Source organism: Jaculus jaculus, chromosome 1, assembly GCF_020740685.1.
Source record: "Jaculus jaculus isolate mJacJac1 chromosome 1, mJacJac1.mat.Y.cur, whole genome shotgun sequence".
Classification (NCBI taxonomy): domain Eukaryota; kingdom Metazoa; phylum Chordata; class Mammalia; order Rodentia; family Dipodidae; genus Jaculus; species Jaculus jaculus.
In genome coordinates, this window is record NC_059102.1 from 300,777,635 (window position 1) to 300,792,231 (window position 14,597).

The 14,597-nt window shown below is 40.2% G+C and overlaps 1 protein-coding gene across 3 annotated transcripts in view; it reads left to right on the plus strand.

Moving 5' to 3' along the window:
* Positions 1 to 14,597, plus strand: part of Astn1 (astrotactin 1) — a 339,793-nt gene that overhangs the window by 163,845 nt on the left and 161,351 nt on the right. For 2 of the 3 annotated variants that reach the window (XM_045159035.1, XM_004658763.2), the window contains exons 7-8: positions 207 to 398; positions 9,187 to 9,271. In XM_045159035.1, coding sequence (XP_045014970.1) covers positions 207 to 398; positions 9,187 to 9,271 — 277 coding nt within the window. The remainder of the gene's footprint in view (positions 1 to 206; positions 399 to 9,186; positions 9,272 to 14,597) is intronic. The other variant, XM_004658764.2, reaches the window with a different exon arrangement.

Genomic DNA, 14,597 nt, shown 5'->3' on the forward strand with positions numbered 1-14,597 from the left:
ACAGTGGAGGATGCTATGGCTGGAAGACCTAATGTCCCTGGCCTCACAGTAGTCAGACTGAACCTCCATCTGCTGATCCTTGCTCTCATACTAGTGACAAGCTAGGACTGTTGGGAGTAATCATCCTGCTCTGGGACTTCCTCTGGGGACTTGTACTCATGTCGTGTATGCGTCACATGGACTTGCTTCTTCTCTGTTGCCCGTAGGGAGTCGCTTCATCTTGCTAGAGGGGAGCCAGCTGGATGCCAGTGACTGGCTAAACCCTGCCCAAGTGGTACTCTTCTCTCAGCAGAACTCCAGTGGGCCCTGGGCCATGGACCTCTGTGCCCGGCGGCTCCTGGACCCCTGTGAACATCAATGTGACCCCGAAACTGGTAGGCGGGAGCACCGGGCAGCGGGTAACTGTCAGAGAGAGCATGTCTTTTGCAAATCACTCCCTTGAAATTCAAACCATATCTCCCAGCTCTACTGCCCCCTTGCCATCTTGGGTTGGACCATACAGGATGTCAGCATGTGGTTGGGCTGCTGAGCATAAAAATGTGCAGTAGTCTGTCAGAAGCCTGGACAGAAGCCTAACTGTAGCCTCACTCTGACAAGACCAGTTTGGAATGACCTCCAGGGCTCATTTGTCATTTAGTCAGCAAATATCTGGCTAGTGGTGCTAGCCATTTTATGATCATAAAATTAATGCATGTTTATTATAGAAAATTTAGGAAATCTTATAAAAGCAAATGATGATCATCTATATTTCTATCTCTTGGATAAATTCCTTTTAAATTTTTCATGCTCTTCCTTTCCATCTCTTCTCTATGCATAATTTTCTAAAGGCTTCCTGGAAGCACAGTAAGTCTAGTACCATTTTCCTGCCCTTTTTTTCTTAACTTTACATTCTATTACAAGAGCTTTCCAGAATCATTAAATAATCCTCAATAACATTTTAGTGGCCATTTGGTATTCCATTGTACATCTACATTGTAGTTCATTTAAATGGTCTGCTATTATTTGATATTTAGAAGACTCTAAATTTTTAAATTTTTAGAAATACTGTTAAAATGAGCATCTTTGAACACAAACACAGAACATGTGAGAACTTACTATTTTTTCAGAAAAGTTTTGGAGAAGGTTTACTGTACAGATTTTATAGAGTCTTTAGTGGGGCTAAAGCATCTCTGAGCAAGGGTCTAGATTCAGGCCTGACAAGAACTAGAGCAATTATATCACTCCTGGATCTCTGAAATATCCCAGAACACAGATCATTCTTCTAGATAGCTTTGAGCTGTCATTACAGAAGAGGAGTTTAGTTACTTTACTCATGGCTGTGGCAGATACCTGACAGAAACAACCTAAGGGAGGAAGGATTTATTTTGGCTCTGGGTTTATGGGGATACAGTCCACTGGGAATGGGAAGGCATGGTGGCTGGGGTTTCATCTGTGATCATGTGAAGTGGTGACTTGGCTTGTTATATGTTGCTAAACCAGGAAGAACGGAGGTTGGTTTGGAAGTGGAGTCAGCCAAAAACTCTTAAAGCCTATACCTCCCCACATTGCCATATATTGGCAAGCTAGGTCCCATGTCTAAAATTTCCATAACTTCCCAAAACAGTGCCAAGAGCTGGAGACTAAGTGTTCAAATAAATGAATCTATGGAGACCATCTTTATTCAAGCTGTAACAAGAAGTCCATGTGCATTAGTCCCTGTTTCTAGTAGATTGAATATCTCAGATGAATCCTTCCCAGATGACATCATAGAGCAAAAAAAAAAAAAAAAAAGTGAGATAAGATGATATCTAAGACTACCAAGATGGTAAAGGTGCTCAGTCCTCAAGTCATTTGTCCATCATATGCAACACCAGCATCTCTCTGTGTCTCTATCTCTCTTTCTTTCTCTTACCTCTTCAGGCTCTAGGGTAGAAGGATATTACTAGAGATGGAGCCCAAGATATGGTATGTTTATATCTGTTGTAATCCATTATTAAATCTCTGGGAGAGCTGCAGTTAACTATGACATCTAAAGTTCATGTTCTTGGGTTTTAAAGTTCTTTTATGTGGGCCCATCACAGAAACCCCAGGCCCCCATATGGAGGAGAAAGCACAACATTTTAAACATCTGATGTCTAAGACTGTGCTTACTTGCTGCTCCTCCCACGCTGTCAAGGCAAACACCAAACCCAACAGATGGGCTGTGCACCATGCCCAAAAGCTACTTGCTTGGAAGAAATTAAAAAGAGCTCATCTCAGAGGTGGGTACTCTCCATGCAACAGAGCTAGTCTGTGGTACCCTCACTCTCCAGCTGGTTTGGATTAAGAGGATTTGGGACAATCTTAGCTGTTAAAGTCACTTCTGAGAAAAAAAAGTGTTATCTCCAGAGGACCTTGGATGCTTCTGCTTGGCTTTGAAAGAACGAAAAGAACCAATAATTACATGTGGAAAAAAGAGGCCTATGTTATACATTGGAGGGCTCTTAGAGATGGTCTGCTTTCTTACTTTACACAAAATTCAATTATCTGGAGAAGTTATATGACTTGCCTAAAGTCCCATGATTACCTAAGTCTAGAGTTTGTGTTTAGTCTATCATGAAATCAGAGCAGAAACGGGATTGTCAAAACTTATGTGATTTCCCTAGACATGTCAGATCCAGCATCTTTGTCACTCAAAACCTTTAAGCAACAATCCTTACTGAGCATTCCTGTTTGGTGTGCCAGGAAAATACTTGTCTATAGCAAAGCCTTCCTTTTAAACCTCAGTCCCCTTCCATATGTCCCCTTTCTAATCTTTCCTTTAAAAATGACTTTGGGAAGCTCTGCAAATGGTTTCCTGTTATCTGTGACAACCAGTGAATTTTCAGCTGGAAAGCCGTGGGGGAGGGGAGACTAAGACTAAGAATCCAACCCTGCAGCAGGACTGAGGTGCGACATCTTCATTTGGCATGGCGGCTGAGGAATGATGCCACAGAGACTGACTTTCATTAACGCTGGAGCCCCCCACCCCCGCACTGCTTCTTTGCACATGGGATGGATGATGTGGTCATCCCACACGCTCATCAGTAAGAAACTTTATCGCCTCCCACACTCCATCCTAGAGCCTTTCTTCAAAGAGCTGAGTGTGGGAATTGGCTTCAAGTCAAGTTGACGTTATTTTTACAATCCTCCAGCTAGCTTACTTGGAAATGTCAGAGTGTTGGGACATGTGCTTTCCCAGCCGTGCTGAGGGAATCTGCCCATATGGATGTACAGGGCCATGCAAGTACACTTATATACTTGTACACAACACGCACACACACATACACACACACACATACAAACACACACACACAAACACACAAGCACACAAATACACAAACACAGATGCTCAGTCACTGCTTCTGGTGCCTGATATTGCCTTAGGCATCATCCCTAAAAGTGTCCCAAAGCTAAGCATATGTTTACACATCACCTACACAGGGCTCCACACTTACCAGCTGTGAAAGAAAGAAAAATGGACCCTTATAGATGTCCAAATCCTAAACTCAAAGAAAGGTAAAAACTGCATGTGGGATTAAAGTTACTAACAGATGGATTTAGAATAGCATGGTTTCCTCGCATTATCTGGGTATCACAAAATAATCAGAAGAGTCCTTAAGGGCAGAAGAGGCAGGAAGAAATGAAGGTCAGAGAGATTTCATGTGAGAAGAACTCAACCAGTCATCACAGGCTTTAGGAATAGAGAAGGAGGCATAGGCCAACTAATTTAGGCAGCCTAAAGAAGAGAGAAAGCAAAACATCAGATTATCACTTAAAACTTCCAGAAAAGAACTCAGTGCTTATAGACACTTTAATCTCGGCCCCATGAAACCCATGCCAGACCCCAGACCTTATAGAGCTATGACATTAAAACCTGATGCTTCTTTAAACCACAAAGTTTATTATAGAAAACTAATAGGCCAAAGGAAGGGTGAAAAAAGTACAAGGGCATAAATTTGCTATGGCCCCTCTTCCTATTCACCAACCCAGTTTCACACCTTCTGAAGATATATGGGGACCTATGGAAGACCTGGAGCTGTGTAAAACTTGATTAACCATTTCAGTTCCAGCCTTCTTCTCCACTTACCCTCTAGCACTAGGCTATCTGAAAGGGAAAGGATTTACTTGGAGCTCATAGCCTAGAATATAGAGCCACTAGAAAATATTTCTATAATTGCCCCAGGTCCACATACTTTCTGATCATATGTGGGTGTGTACCTGAGAAATGATAAGCATGTACATTCACCATTTCCTATCACTGTTTATTACTGTAATCCTCATCTAGCAGGGACCAACCTATGACAAGTCCTATTTCACGATTATAGGAGGATTCAGGTATGCTCTGTTGGCAGCTTCAGACAACACACTGTGGTTCATCTCCCCACTGACTTGTCATGATAAGGGGAAAATGTGTGGAAGAATGATTTCAGTAGAAACAAGAATAGGTAGTGTTTCTTGACAGGTCACTACAATTTGGTCACTGTGCTTTACTTACCTAATTGAAATTTCTGTGTTATCCTATGAGATACACAATGTTTTCAATCCACATTTTACAGAAATGTTGATACATGGGCCAAAATATTGCCTAGTTAATTACCCAGCTGACTTTCAAACTCAGGGTGCATGAAACTGAAACATATTACCTGTCATTTTGTAATGTTTCTTCCTGTGTTCAAACCCTTCCAGAAAGGAATTATGGTGGAAGGCCGGGAAGTGTTTGTCTTCCCAAGTACTCACTGAGAGCCACAGCCTCTAATGAGGCACTTTGCCAGCCACTTCTCTCTTCCAAATCCTCCTAGGTTACTTTCCCACTCCAGGTGCGTCCCTGGTCCAACTGGGCTGATCACAAATCACTAAGACTGTACACAGCTTAGTGATCTACTGAACCCTGACACAAGTTGATTTTTCCACCATTTTCGAAGGGTCTTTTTTTTTTTGGTGGTTACCTGTTCAGCTGTTTGTTTTATGATTGGAAACAGATTACCTGATTTACATGAATTTTCTTTCCAACCCACTCTAAACATTTGTTCTGCCATATAGGCAGCTGTGGAGGCCATAGACACCTGCCTCATTTCACAGCTCCATCAATTCTGGCCAAAGACCCGCATTGCCCTTTTCAGGATATGTAGCTTTTATGGGACTGCAAGAAGCATGAGCATCCAAGCTAAATCAAGTTTTAATCTCTGTCCAAGATGTTCACTGACTTCCCTTCTTTCCAAGATCTTTCCAGAGGCCAAACACAACCAGTGTAAATCTGCTGAGAGACATTGGATCAGGTTTCCAGATAATTTAATTCCTACCTCTTTTCTTGCTCTGAGACACTGCTTCTGTCTGTCACTATCAATGGGCATTTTTGAACCCAATTTGGCAGGATAACTCAGCCTCCATTTTGTTTCTATACCTGGGTCATCTATTCATTTCAAATTCACTCCATTATAGGACCTTCTTTCAGGATGTACTATAGGCATGCTTTCCTCTAACTCTTTCCCAAGAGTTATATGGGGCCATCTGGCCCCGGGCTTACCTTTTGTGTGACATCCAAAGACAGAAGGAATATTAGATAATTTGATATACTACCCATGCCCAGCTGTCTGTCAAGTTTCCCTTTTTAGACAAAGCATACTCCAGTTCTGTTTACTAAAGGCCCATCACTATTTGAAACAGTGAGTTGACTCAGGGCTTTTGTCCTTGACATGCATCTGCTTATAAACTCATGGCATACCCCTTCATGCCTGAGAAGCCCAAGCTTCAAAGTCTTCCATAATCCCTAGAAGCAATTTGTGATTCAGTCATTCATCTGGAAATTGAGAAGTGCCCAAAGGAATGAGCTATCAGGCAAGGTTCATAACATTTGCTCTCATGCTACCAAGCAAAAGAAAGTGTAGCCCTCTCCAGAACTCTAGACCATGCACCAACACATCACGGTAGACTTCGCCTCTCTGACAGTGTGGTCAAGTGAGTGCCTCCTGCAGGGCATACCTTCTCCTGGCCGGGCACATCTCTGTGGCTGTGACATGTCTTTCTGTTGGATTCCTATGTATACCACCACAGTCAGCACTACATGTGTTCCCGGCCATCTGTCACAGCAGCTGTGGAGACTGTAGCACTTCTAGCTTAGGAGGGCATCTGACACCCTTGTGGGGTCTTTAAAATTCACAGATAACAGTCGGAGCCTGTGCTTACATGAAACCCCTTTAAAGTCAAGATTTTGCAGTTAGTTTCCATAGCAACTTCCTTCATCAGGTCTGGGATCCTTTCAGTATAGATGGCCAAGCTGGTTTGAGGAGGAATGTAGCCGAGGTAAGTTTGGTGGGTCCTGGAATTGAGGTTCTGCTGAGAAACAAATTTTGGCTATCCTCAAACTCTAGCCTGATATGTTTGATCATTTCTGTTTCTCTGACTTTGGGCAGCATATGCCATTATATGGAGAAAAGCTTTATGTGTTGTCAGCAGTATGTCCCCACATGGTAATGAGTGATGGAAGGTTCATGAGGAGATAATGACCATGAAGGCAATTTGAGAAAGTAAATGTACTATACAAATGGTAGGTGTTTCAGTCATTAGGAAAATAGGGCTCTGCTTGAATTCTGAATTGTTACAACATTTAGTTTTACATCTATTGTGGTAACTAGATATCAAACATGGAGGAGAACTCTGTTTTGTCCATTCTTAATTCTAGGCAAGGTGTCCAGCTGAGACTGTTCTGATGTTTTTGAAACAGGGTCTCATGTATCCCAGGCTGGCCTCAAACTGGACTTTTTAGTCAATGATGACTTTGAATTTCTTAATTCCCTGCCTCTACCTTCAAGTGCTAGGATTACAGAACATGTACCACCATGCCTAGTGTGTGGAGTGCTGACAATCAAACCCAGGGCTTTGTGCGTATTAGGCAAACATTCTACCAACTGTGTCATATCCCAAGTCCTAGCTGAGACCTTTCTAAGAATCAAAATGTTGTATATGATAGTCATGAGATTACTCTGTCTTTCTTAGTATCATATTCATGCTTAATTGCCTAAAATTACAATTCAGAGACTATCTTTCCCAAAAAGAGAGGTATAGGTGAGCCTTTTAGCCATTACTTGGTTTAGATGTCTTCATCTTTGGGGTGGGTTATCCATAAATATAGGATAAGCTCTTTAAGTATTTTACTTTCCATGCATATTATCTATGAAAGTTTTGTTTCTGTGGGGAAGCTTAACCAAGTCACTGCCATGTCTAGCTAATTGTCTGGGTTTCTTTCTTGCTTAGGAACTGATAAAGCATGAAGCCTTGTTTTCCTTTTTCTCTCCCCTGGTACTTGCCTTCTTTATCTTCCTAGTCATGTCTTCTATCAGAGAAGCAGCCCTCATTGGAAGGCCTCGTCATTGGCTACCTCTCAAGCTCTGTGCTTCACTCAGAACTCCCTGACTATTTATAACAGTGCCTCCACACTGGTGAAGCCCATAATTTGTACCTATTGTTGATCAGTAGTTTTTTCTACTACCTGTGACATACAAGCCAGCATTTCCCATATAGTAAAGCAAATACTGATATAGATAGCTCTGTAGACTTTCCAGAAACTAAGCTACATATTTTTCATTCTATCCCTCATCACATTGAGCTGAGAAGATCCATGTGTGGTGGGGAGGGGTGACTGTGACTTGGTATTGAGGCCATGGAAGGCAGTAGCTTATAGGTAAGTCTTTAAATGAATACGTGAGCCCAAGTCTTTAAATGTTGATATCAGACTATGCAGATTCATTCCCATTGTGATCAGGTACCTCATCATTATTAAGTTTATATTCAGAAATAGGAAATAACATTTAAAGCTATTATTATATTTATATTCTTTTTAAGTGTCTCTTCCTTGGGAGATAGACTGTTGCTATCTTAGGACTTAGCACCTTTATAAATTTCTTATTTACAAATTCAAGAATTTATTTATACTCTGTTACTACTGGTTATAAATCAAGTAACCAGCCATTCAAAGAATAAAAGCAAATGTTTAGTATAACTAGCCTCCATAGTTGGGAACATATAGAATTCTATGAGGAATTATTAATATAAGGAGGTAACACCAATTTTCTTCAAGATCAGTGCTAAATTTAACAATGGTTATTAGCCTTTATTGTTCTTGAATTTGATTATAAGTCCTATATATGTTATGAAGCTTGCCTTGGCAAAAGGCATATGCACACACAGATACTTTTGTGTGCAATTCCAGAGGGGTCTTGGACCATCTAATATAATAATAAAAAGAAATAAGAAGAAGTAAGGATAGCAATGGGCTGGGGAAATGGCTCAGCAGTTAAAGGCAGTAGTTTGCAAAGCCTGCCACTCCATGTTCATTTCCTCAGATCCCATGTAAAGCCAGATGCACAAAGTGGCACATTCATCCAAAGTTTATTTTTAGCCACGTGCCATGTGTTCTTTTTCTGTCTCTCCCTCTCTTTCATCCTCTCTGTTTCTACCTCACACTTACTCTCTCTCCTCTCTCAAGTAAATAAAAGTATTTTTTAAGGACTAGTAATATCCTGAACAAATGCAAAGTTGTAGATGATTCTTGTCTTTATCAGCTACAAAAAACAATTAGGCAGTTTCACTTAAAAGCTAAAACCAAAAGTTCCTACAAAACCAGAATAGGTATTGATAACCTCCTTTAAATTATAACATTTGCTCTGTTTGTTAACATCATGGGTTTCAATATTAACTGTGCTATTTGTAAACTGTTGAAAAGTATTTCAACATTTTCCAAGCTTTCCCCATCAATGTAATATAGTATATCTGCTTTTCATTATTCTTAGAAATGCTTAATGAAATCTCTTATAGATACAGACTTTAAACTTTGATTCATCCACCTACCTTGTAAACTACTGGGCATTGAAAAAAAATGAATAAAGGTCTGTTTCCTCAAAGAATTGTTGGTCTTTGTGCTTACAGGGTTTGTATACTAGGTGCTCTGCAAACATCCAAGTACTTTACTGGAGATGGTCGTCATGCACTGGAAAATGGAGAGATTGGTGGTGTGTCTTCATTTGTGTAGACAGTAGAGAAGAGAATGTTTGGCATAATGATATTTATTATACCACTTATGCTATTATTGAAGCTCTAAGTTTAATCTGACCACTTCATATTCATTTTCTCAAGCACAATCATGTTAATTGATTCATTTGTTTCTCTTTGCCTCCTTACCCTGTTCCTAAGGGGAATGTCTCTGCTCCGACGGCTATATGAAAGATCCTGTTCACAAGCATCTTTGCATTCGGAATGAATGGGGGACAAATCAGGGGTAAGTGAGGAGATGGCAAGTTAGCCATTTTCCATATCATCACTCTTTCACATAGATATGATGTGGAACAACTATATACAGAGAAACAGAGCTAATGGGTAGTTATATTCTGAATAGTCAATGGGTGAAAATGTCGCTGCTCATCTCCATTTATACCTTCCCAATAATGTCCATGCCATCTTTTTCTCTATTTACAAGTCAAGAGATGATGCCTTTTGACTCGCAGTCCTGCAGCCTCCAGCTGGGATCTGAAAACCATGCTGTCCCTCCATTCATTTTCATTCCTTCACCATCCATGAGGATTCCACTGGCAGAGCGTAGGTGACAATTTTGTTGGAGACACATGAAGCCACACAGATTCTGCTGTAGCTCTCTTAGTGCCTGATGAGCCATGCGGCACTGACATGAGTCACATCTCGTTGCCACCAGCACGGTCAGAAATGCTGACATACCAAGACTCAGTGAGCGCTTTGTGTTGAGTAAGGGTACTTTTGCTGGATGCTATTTACCATTTCTCCATGTGACCTTTTTTCTTCCCTCAGAACACGTGATGGGTAAAATGGAGTTACTGTTTTAATTTTCTTTTTCATGTTTGAAAGTCTTATTGTGATAAATCATATGTGGCATAAAATTTACAAAGTTAATATTTTTGAGTGTGTAACTCAGTGGCATTAAGTTTATCCATATTGCTGGTAGACATTGCCTCTACCCATCTGTGCTATACCATTTTTTTTAAAAAAACGTTGAATCTTATTTTGGATGCTGGAAGCTTGTTTTCTGCATTGGATGGGTGGCGGAAGAAGGTGGGAGAAAAAATAGATAAAGGCTAACTAATAATAGTAATCAATTGAATAGGGAAAATAAGAAGGAAACCAGTACAAAAAGCATCTTAGTTTTTTTTTTTTTAATTTTATTTGTTTATTTATTTGAGAGCAACAGACACAGAGAGAAAGACAGAGGGAGAGAGAGAGAATGGGCGCGCCAGGGCTTCCAGCCTCTGCAAATGAACTCCAGACGCGTGCGCCCCCTTGTGCATCTGGCTAACGTGGGACCTGGGGAACCAAGCCTCGAACCGGGGTCCTTAGGCTTCACAGGCAAGCGCTTAACTGCTAAGCCATCTCTCCAGCCCAGTTTTTTTTTTTTATTGAACTGCAAATCAGGTATATGTTTGCGTCTTGATAAAGTTGACATCATAATCAACATCATTTCAGACATTGCTATGGAGATGATCCCTGAGGTCAGTGATCACCCTTTCTATGTGATTCTCATGAGACCAAACCTAGAATATTGAGTGTAGTTTTGGACTCTCAAAGCAATAAATATGGTGACAAACAGGTGAGAGTTTGGAGAAGAGCAATAAAAGTGATTGAAGAGCCTGAGGGAGTGATTTATGATAAGGGGATAGAAGAACTCCACTTTGAGAACTTGGCCAGCCAATGACTAGTCAAGGTATGATAGATGCCCACAGATGTTGAGAGAGGGCAAATGTTCTGGAACACATTGAAGTTGAGGGATAAGGACAAGAGGAAATGAAGTTAGAGGAAGGAAATCTGAGACACAGGTCAGAAAGCTTGGGGAAGTCAAAATGCCATGAATTTTCTTGCAGTGAAAATGAAGTATTACTCAGTCTCCACTGATTCTGATATTACATCAGTATTTGTAGAAAGGTAAATATATATGAAATGGTATGCTATTGGTGAAAGATTGGTGAAAAGAGCAGAGGGCTCAGCTGATAGATGTCAAATGGGATACGGAGACAGTCTGTCATTCACTATTTAAATTCTGCATTATTCCCTAACTCTCTTAGCCTCTGAAATTCTCACATTTGCTATAAAGCCAGTGTTTTAGCTTATATGATGGCTGAGAATCTTAGTTGACCACGACTTTTATTACTGAGTAAAATACTGTGAGAGGTGATGGACAACCTCCTCTCCCTCTATCTGAGTCTGTAATCATAAAGCTGAAGAAAACAACTCCAAAATATCGTTTCATTTTTGCCTGGGATGATCCAGACTGGCCCTCTGCAGTGATTGGATTTAGTGGTTAATCGCTTCACAGCCATGGCCTTGTAGACAGACCATGTGAGGATGGGCCTGACTTCACTTGGTAATTGCAAAGTCTTTGTCATTCCCTCTGGCTTGATGTAGAGACAGTCTTAGGATGTAGACAAGAGCCTCCAGGGAAATGGTAGAGGTCCCAGCACTAGTGTTGTTTAGAACAAGACAGACTAAATCATTGAGCTGCAGACTGGCAAGAACATTAGCCCCAGGAAATAGACAAAGAGACCTAATCTGTCATTTCCATCTCTAATTTCCATTATTCTATGATCACCACTGTCTATGACGTTTCATTGTGGACACTAATAAAATAATGGAGCAACTGTTTTTTGGAAGGGAGTGATATCTTGAGAATAATGGAACTGGAGTGATAAGCAGCAAGAATTTATATTTACAAAACAACACCAGACACATGACTACGTTCTTTTCCTCCTAAAATGACAACATAAATAAAAAATATAAGATAACATGAATTTGGTTTTGAATCAGGGATCTGATGCCATGTTTCTTTAATGATGCTCACAAAATTATTCACAAAATTTTTTGAATATGAAAACTGTCACCCAAGTAGAAAATGGTCTGAAAGATTGCCAAATAATGGTACATATCGGGGCATTATGGAAAAATCAATGGTAAGCTTGATTTTCCCCAAATTTGTATATAATGTTCCAGAAGGGAAAGGAAAGCAGCCCATTCGTGAATATTGATGTTTTTCTTTTTGCATTTTGGTAATGCATACATCAAATTAACATCTATTAAGTTAGCAGTACATTTATTCTAGGTGGAATCTTAAGCTAGTAATGGTCAAATTCTTTTGTGAGAAATCTTGGTTGGCATGCCAAGAGAATAATGGCAGGCAGCATTTATGACTGTGAGACACAGTAAAATTTTGATCAAGAGCATTCATTCCAAAAGTTACAAATGGATGATTGGGTAAAACAGAGGAGTCATTCCAGAAACTGTGCAGCTTCCTCCAAGGCTCCAGCTGAAGCAGTTCCGTGTGTGTGTGTGTGTGTGTGTGTGTGTGTGTGTGTACATGTGCATGTGCAAATGAATGTGTCTGGTGGGTGTGAATGTACCTATTATGTATGCATATGCACTATCTGTATGATGGTATAGTGTGTGAGTGTGTGTGCATGAGCAAGCGAGTTTGTTTATAGGGTGCCTACCACCTCTGTTCTAATTATTCTCCCATTCATTAATGTTTACAATGAATATTCACCTCTTTATGCTTCTGGTCCAGCATATGCCCAATTGCTATGCGTTAGAATACAATGTAAATCTTGCTCTGGAAGAATTAATAATCTACCAAGGTGCATGGGAATATAGCATTAATTACATTGCATCCTATCTTATTAAAATAAAGATCTGAGCAAAGGGCTGTGGGATCACTCTTCAAAGAGTTACTTATGAGAGGTCAAAGAACCTGGAATAGAGCTTCATGAAGAAGTTGAATTTCAAACTGTTCTATTTTATAGGTAGCAAAGGTTTATTCTAAGTGATGGAAATAACAAATAGAAAGGATAGAGATATAAGAGGTATGGCTTTCCAGGAATAGCAGGTAAATAACTGAATGTAGTTTACGAATGTCTCTTACAGGGCCGAAGAAAAGACTAAGGTAGGTAAAGTCTAGCTCTCAAAAGGCTGGTACTTATTAAATCTTTGAATACTACAATTCCCATTTGTATGACCTTAGCAGAGGGGAGAATTTTCAAGATGTCTTTGTAATTGCTGGGGTATACCCTCAATACACACAATTTTGGGAACCTTTCATAATAATGTAAATAAATTTTGAAATACATATACATAAGCACAAAATATATCGGGGCTATCTAGATTTTATTTATCTGAATTCTCCAAGTAAAGTATATTCATGAAATAATACTGAAATAACTTTTCAAGAACAAACAGCTAAGAATGACAAGCTCTGAGGCCCTATGTGTTAAGCTTGTGACAGAAGTCATTTTCTGGTGCCTCCAGTTCTGCTGCCAGCACCTAAGGAGAAGGGAGAGAATTTGAGACATCAATGAGGTGACCTGAGTGGTAAAGCCAGCTACTGCAGCTGTCTCAAGTGATAGGGTCCACGTGGAGGGCTGTAAAATTATTGAGTCTGTTACATAAGAGGATCCTGCTCACTAAAAGTAAAGTTAGCTTCAAAAAGGTTTAAATGAAGTCATAGATGACATATTTCTAATGGGTCAATAATGAGGTGATCTCCTTGGTCTTTGATATTGGAAACAAAAATCAATCATTCCCTGCCACAACAACCTCTATGATCCAACTGCCAGGCAGAGACCTTGGGGTGGAGGGATCCTAACGCAGCAAGTAGCTTTCCAAGTTTTCTGTCTTCCCTGAATAAGTTAACGGTGTGACTCCTCCCACCCACCTCCCATAACTGTGGCTGCATAGTCACAGCCAGGGACTATTTGAGTCTGCACTTGATAATTGCTGGCTAAGACAGCAAAGACAAATTGAAAGGTTTCATAGATAGTAAATGAGGGTGGAGGAGGCAAGAGAGATTGATTTGCATGACAATATTAGAGGAGAAGAAAACAAGTTTATTTAGCTACTTTGGAGTTATGAAGAGAGACCATAATACTGTTTGTTTGTTGTTGCTGCTGCTGTTAAATTAAAAGCATACTCAAGAGCCTCTAGACACATTTTTCAGAATACCACAATTAGATTGAATTCATACATTTGAAGATTCCTGGTAAATAATAGTATGCTTTCTTAGTCTGACATCTGAACTACAGAGGACAACATGAAAGGAGATATTTTTTTCCAGTAGAGAAATATAAAATATCATTGGATTCCAGTTCTGAAGAATGACTACAGAGTGGCAATTCCTGAGATGGGAAGAGACCTGCTGAAGAAAATGAACAGGTGTTCCTTTAAGGATGTAACAGCTGTTGTCACCTTTTCCCGTTACCTGCTGGGGTGACCCTTGACCTGACATCATCAGACAATGACCCACTTACTCATGCACAGCCCGTGTTGCTTCCAGCTGCCCTTTACATTGTCCCAGGCCCTAACTGTTCTTCTCCTTCTATTTCTACAACCTCTCCTTACTTTTCACCCACCTAGGCATGACTGCTTAAGGATGCCAAATCTGTATATAAGAAGAAAATATCCCAATCCCAAAATATAGGATCCAGTGTAGGCTTAAGCCCATCTTAATCACAGTTGCCACAGCCCCAACATATCCTTGATATAACATTATTTTATTTGGACCTCCGTGATTATCATACTTCACATTTCCCTGCAGAACC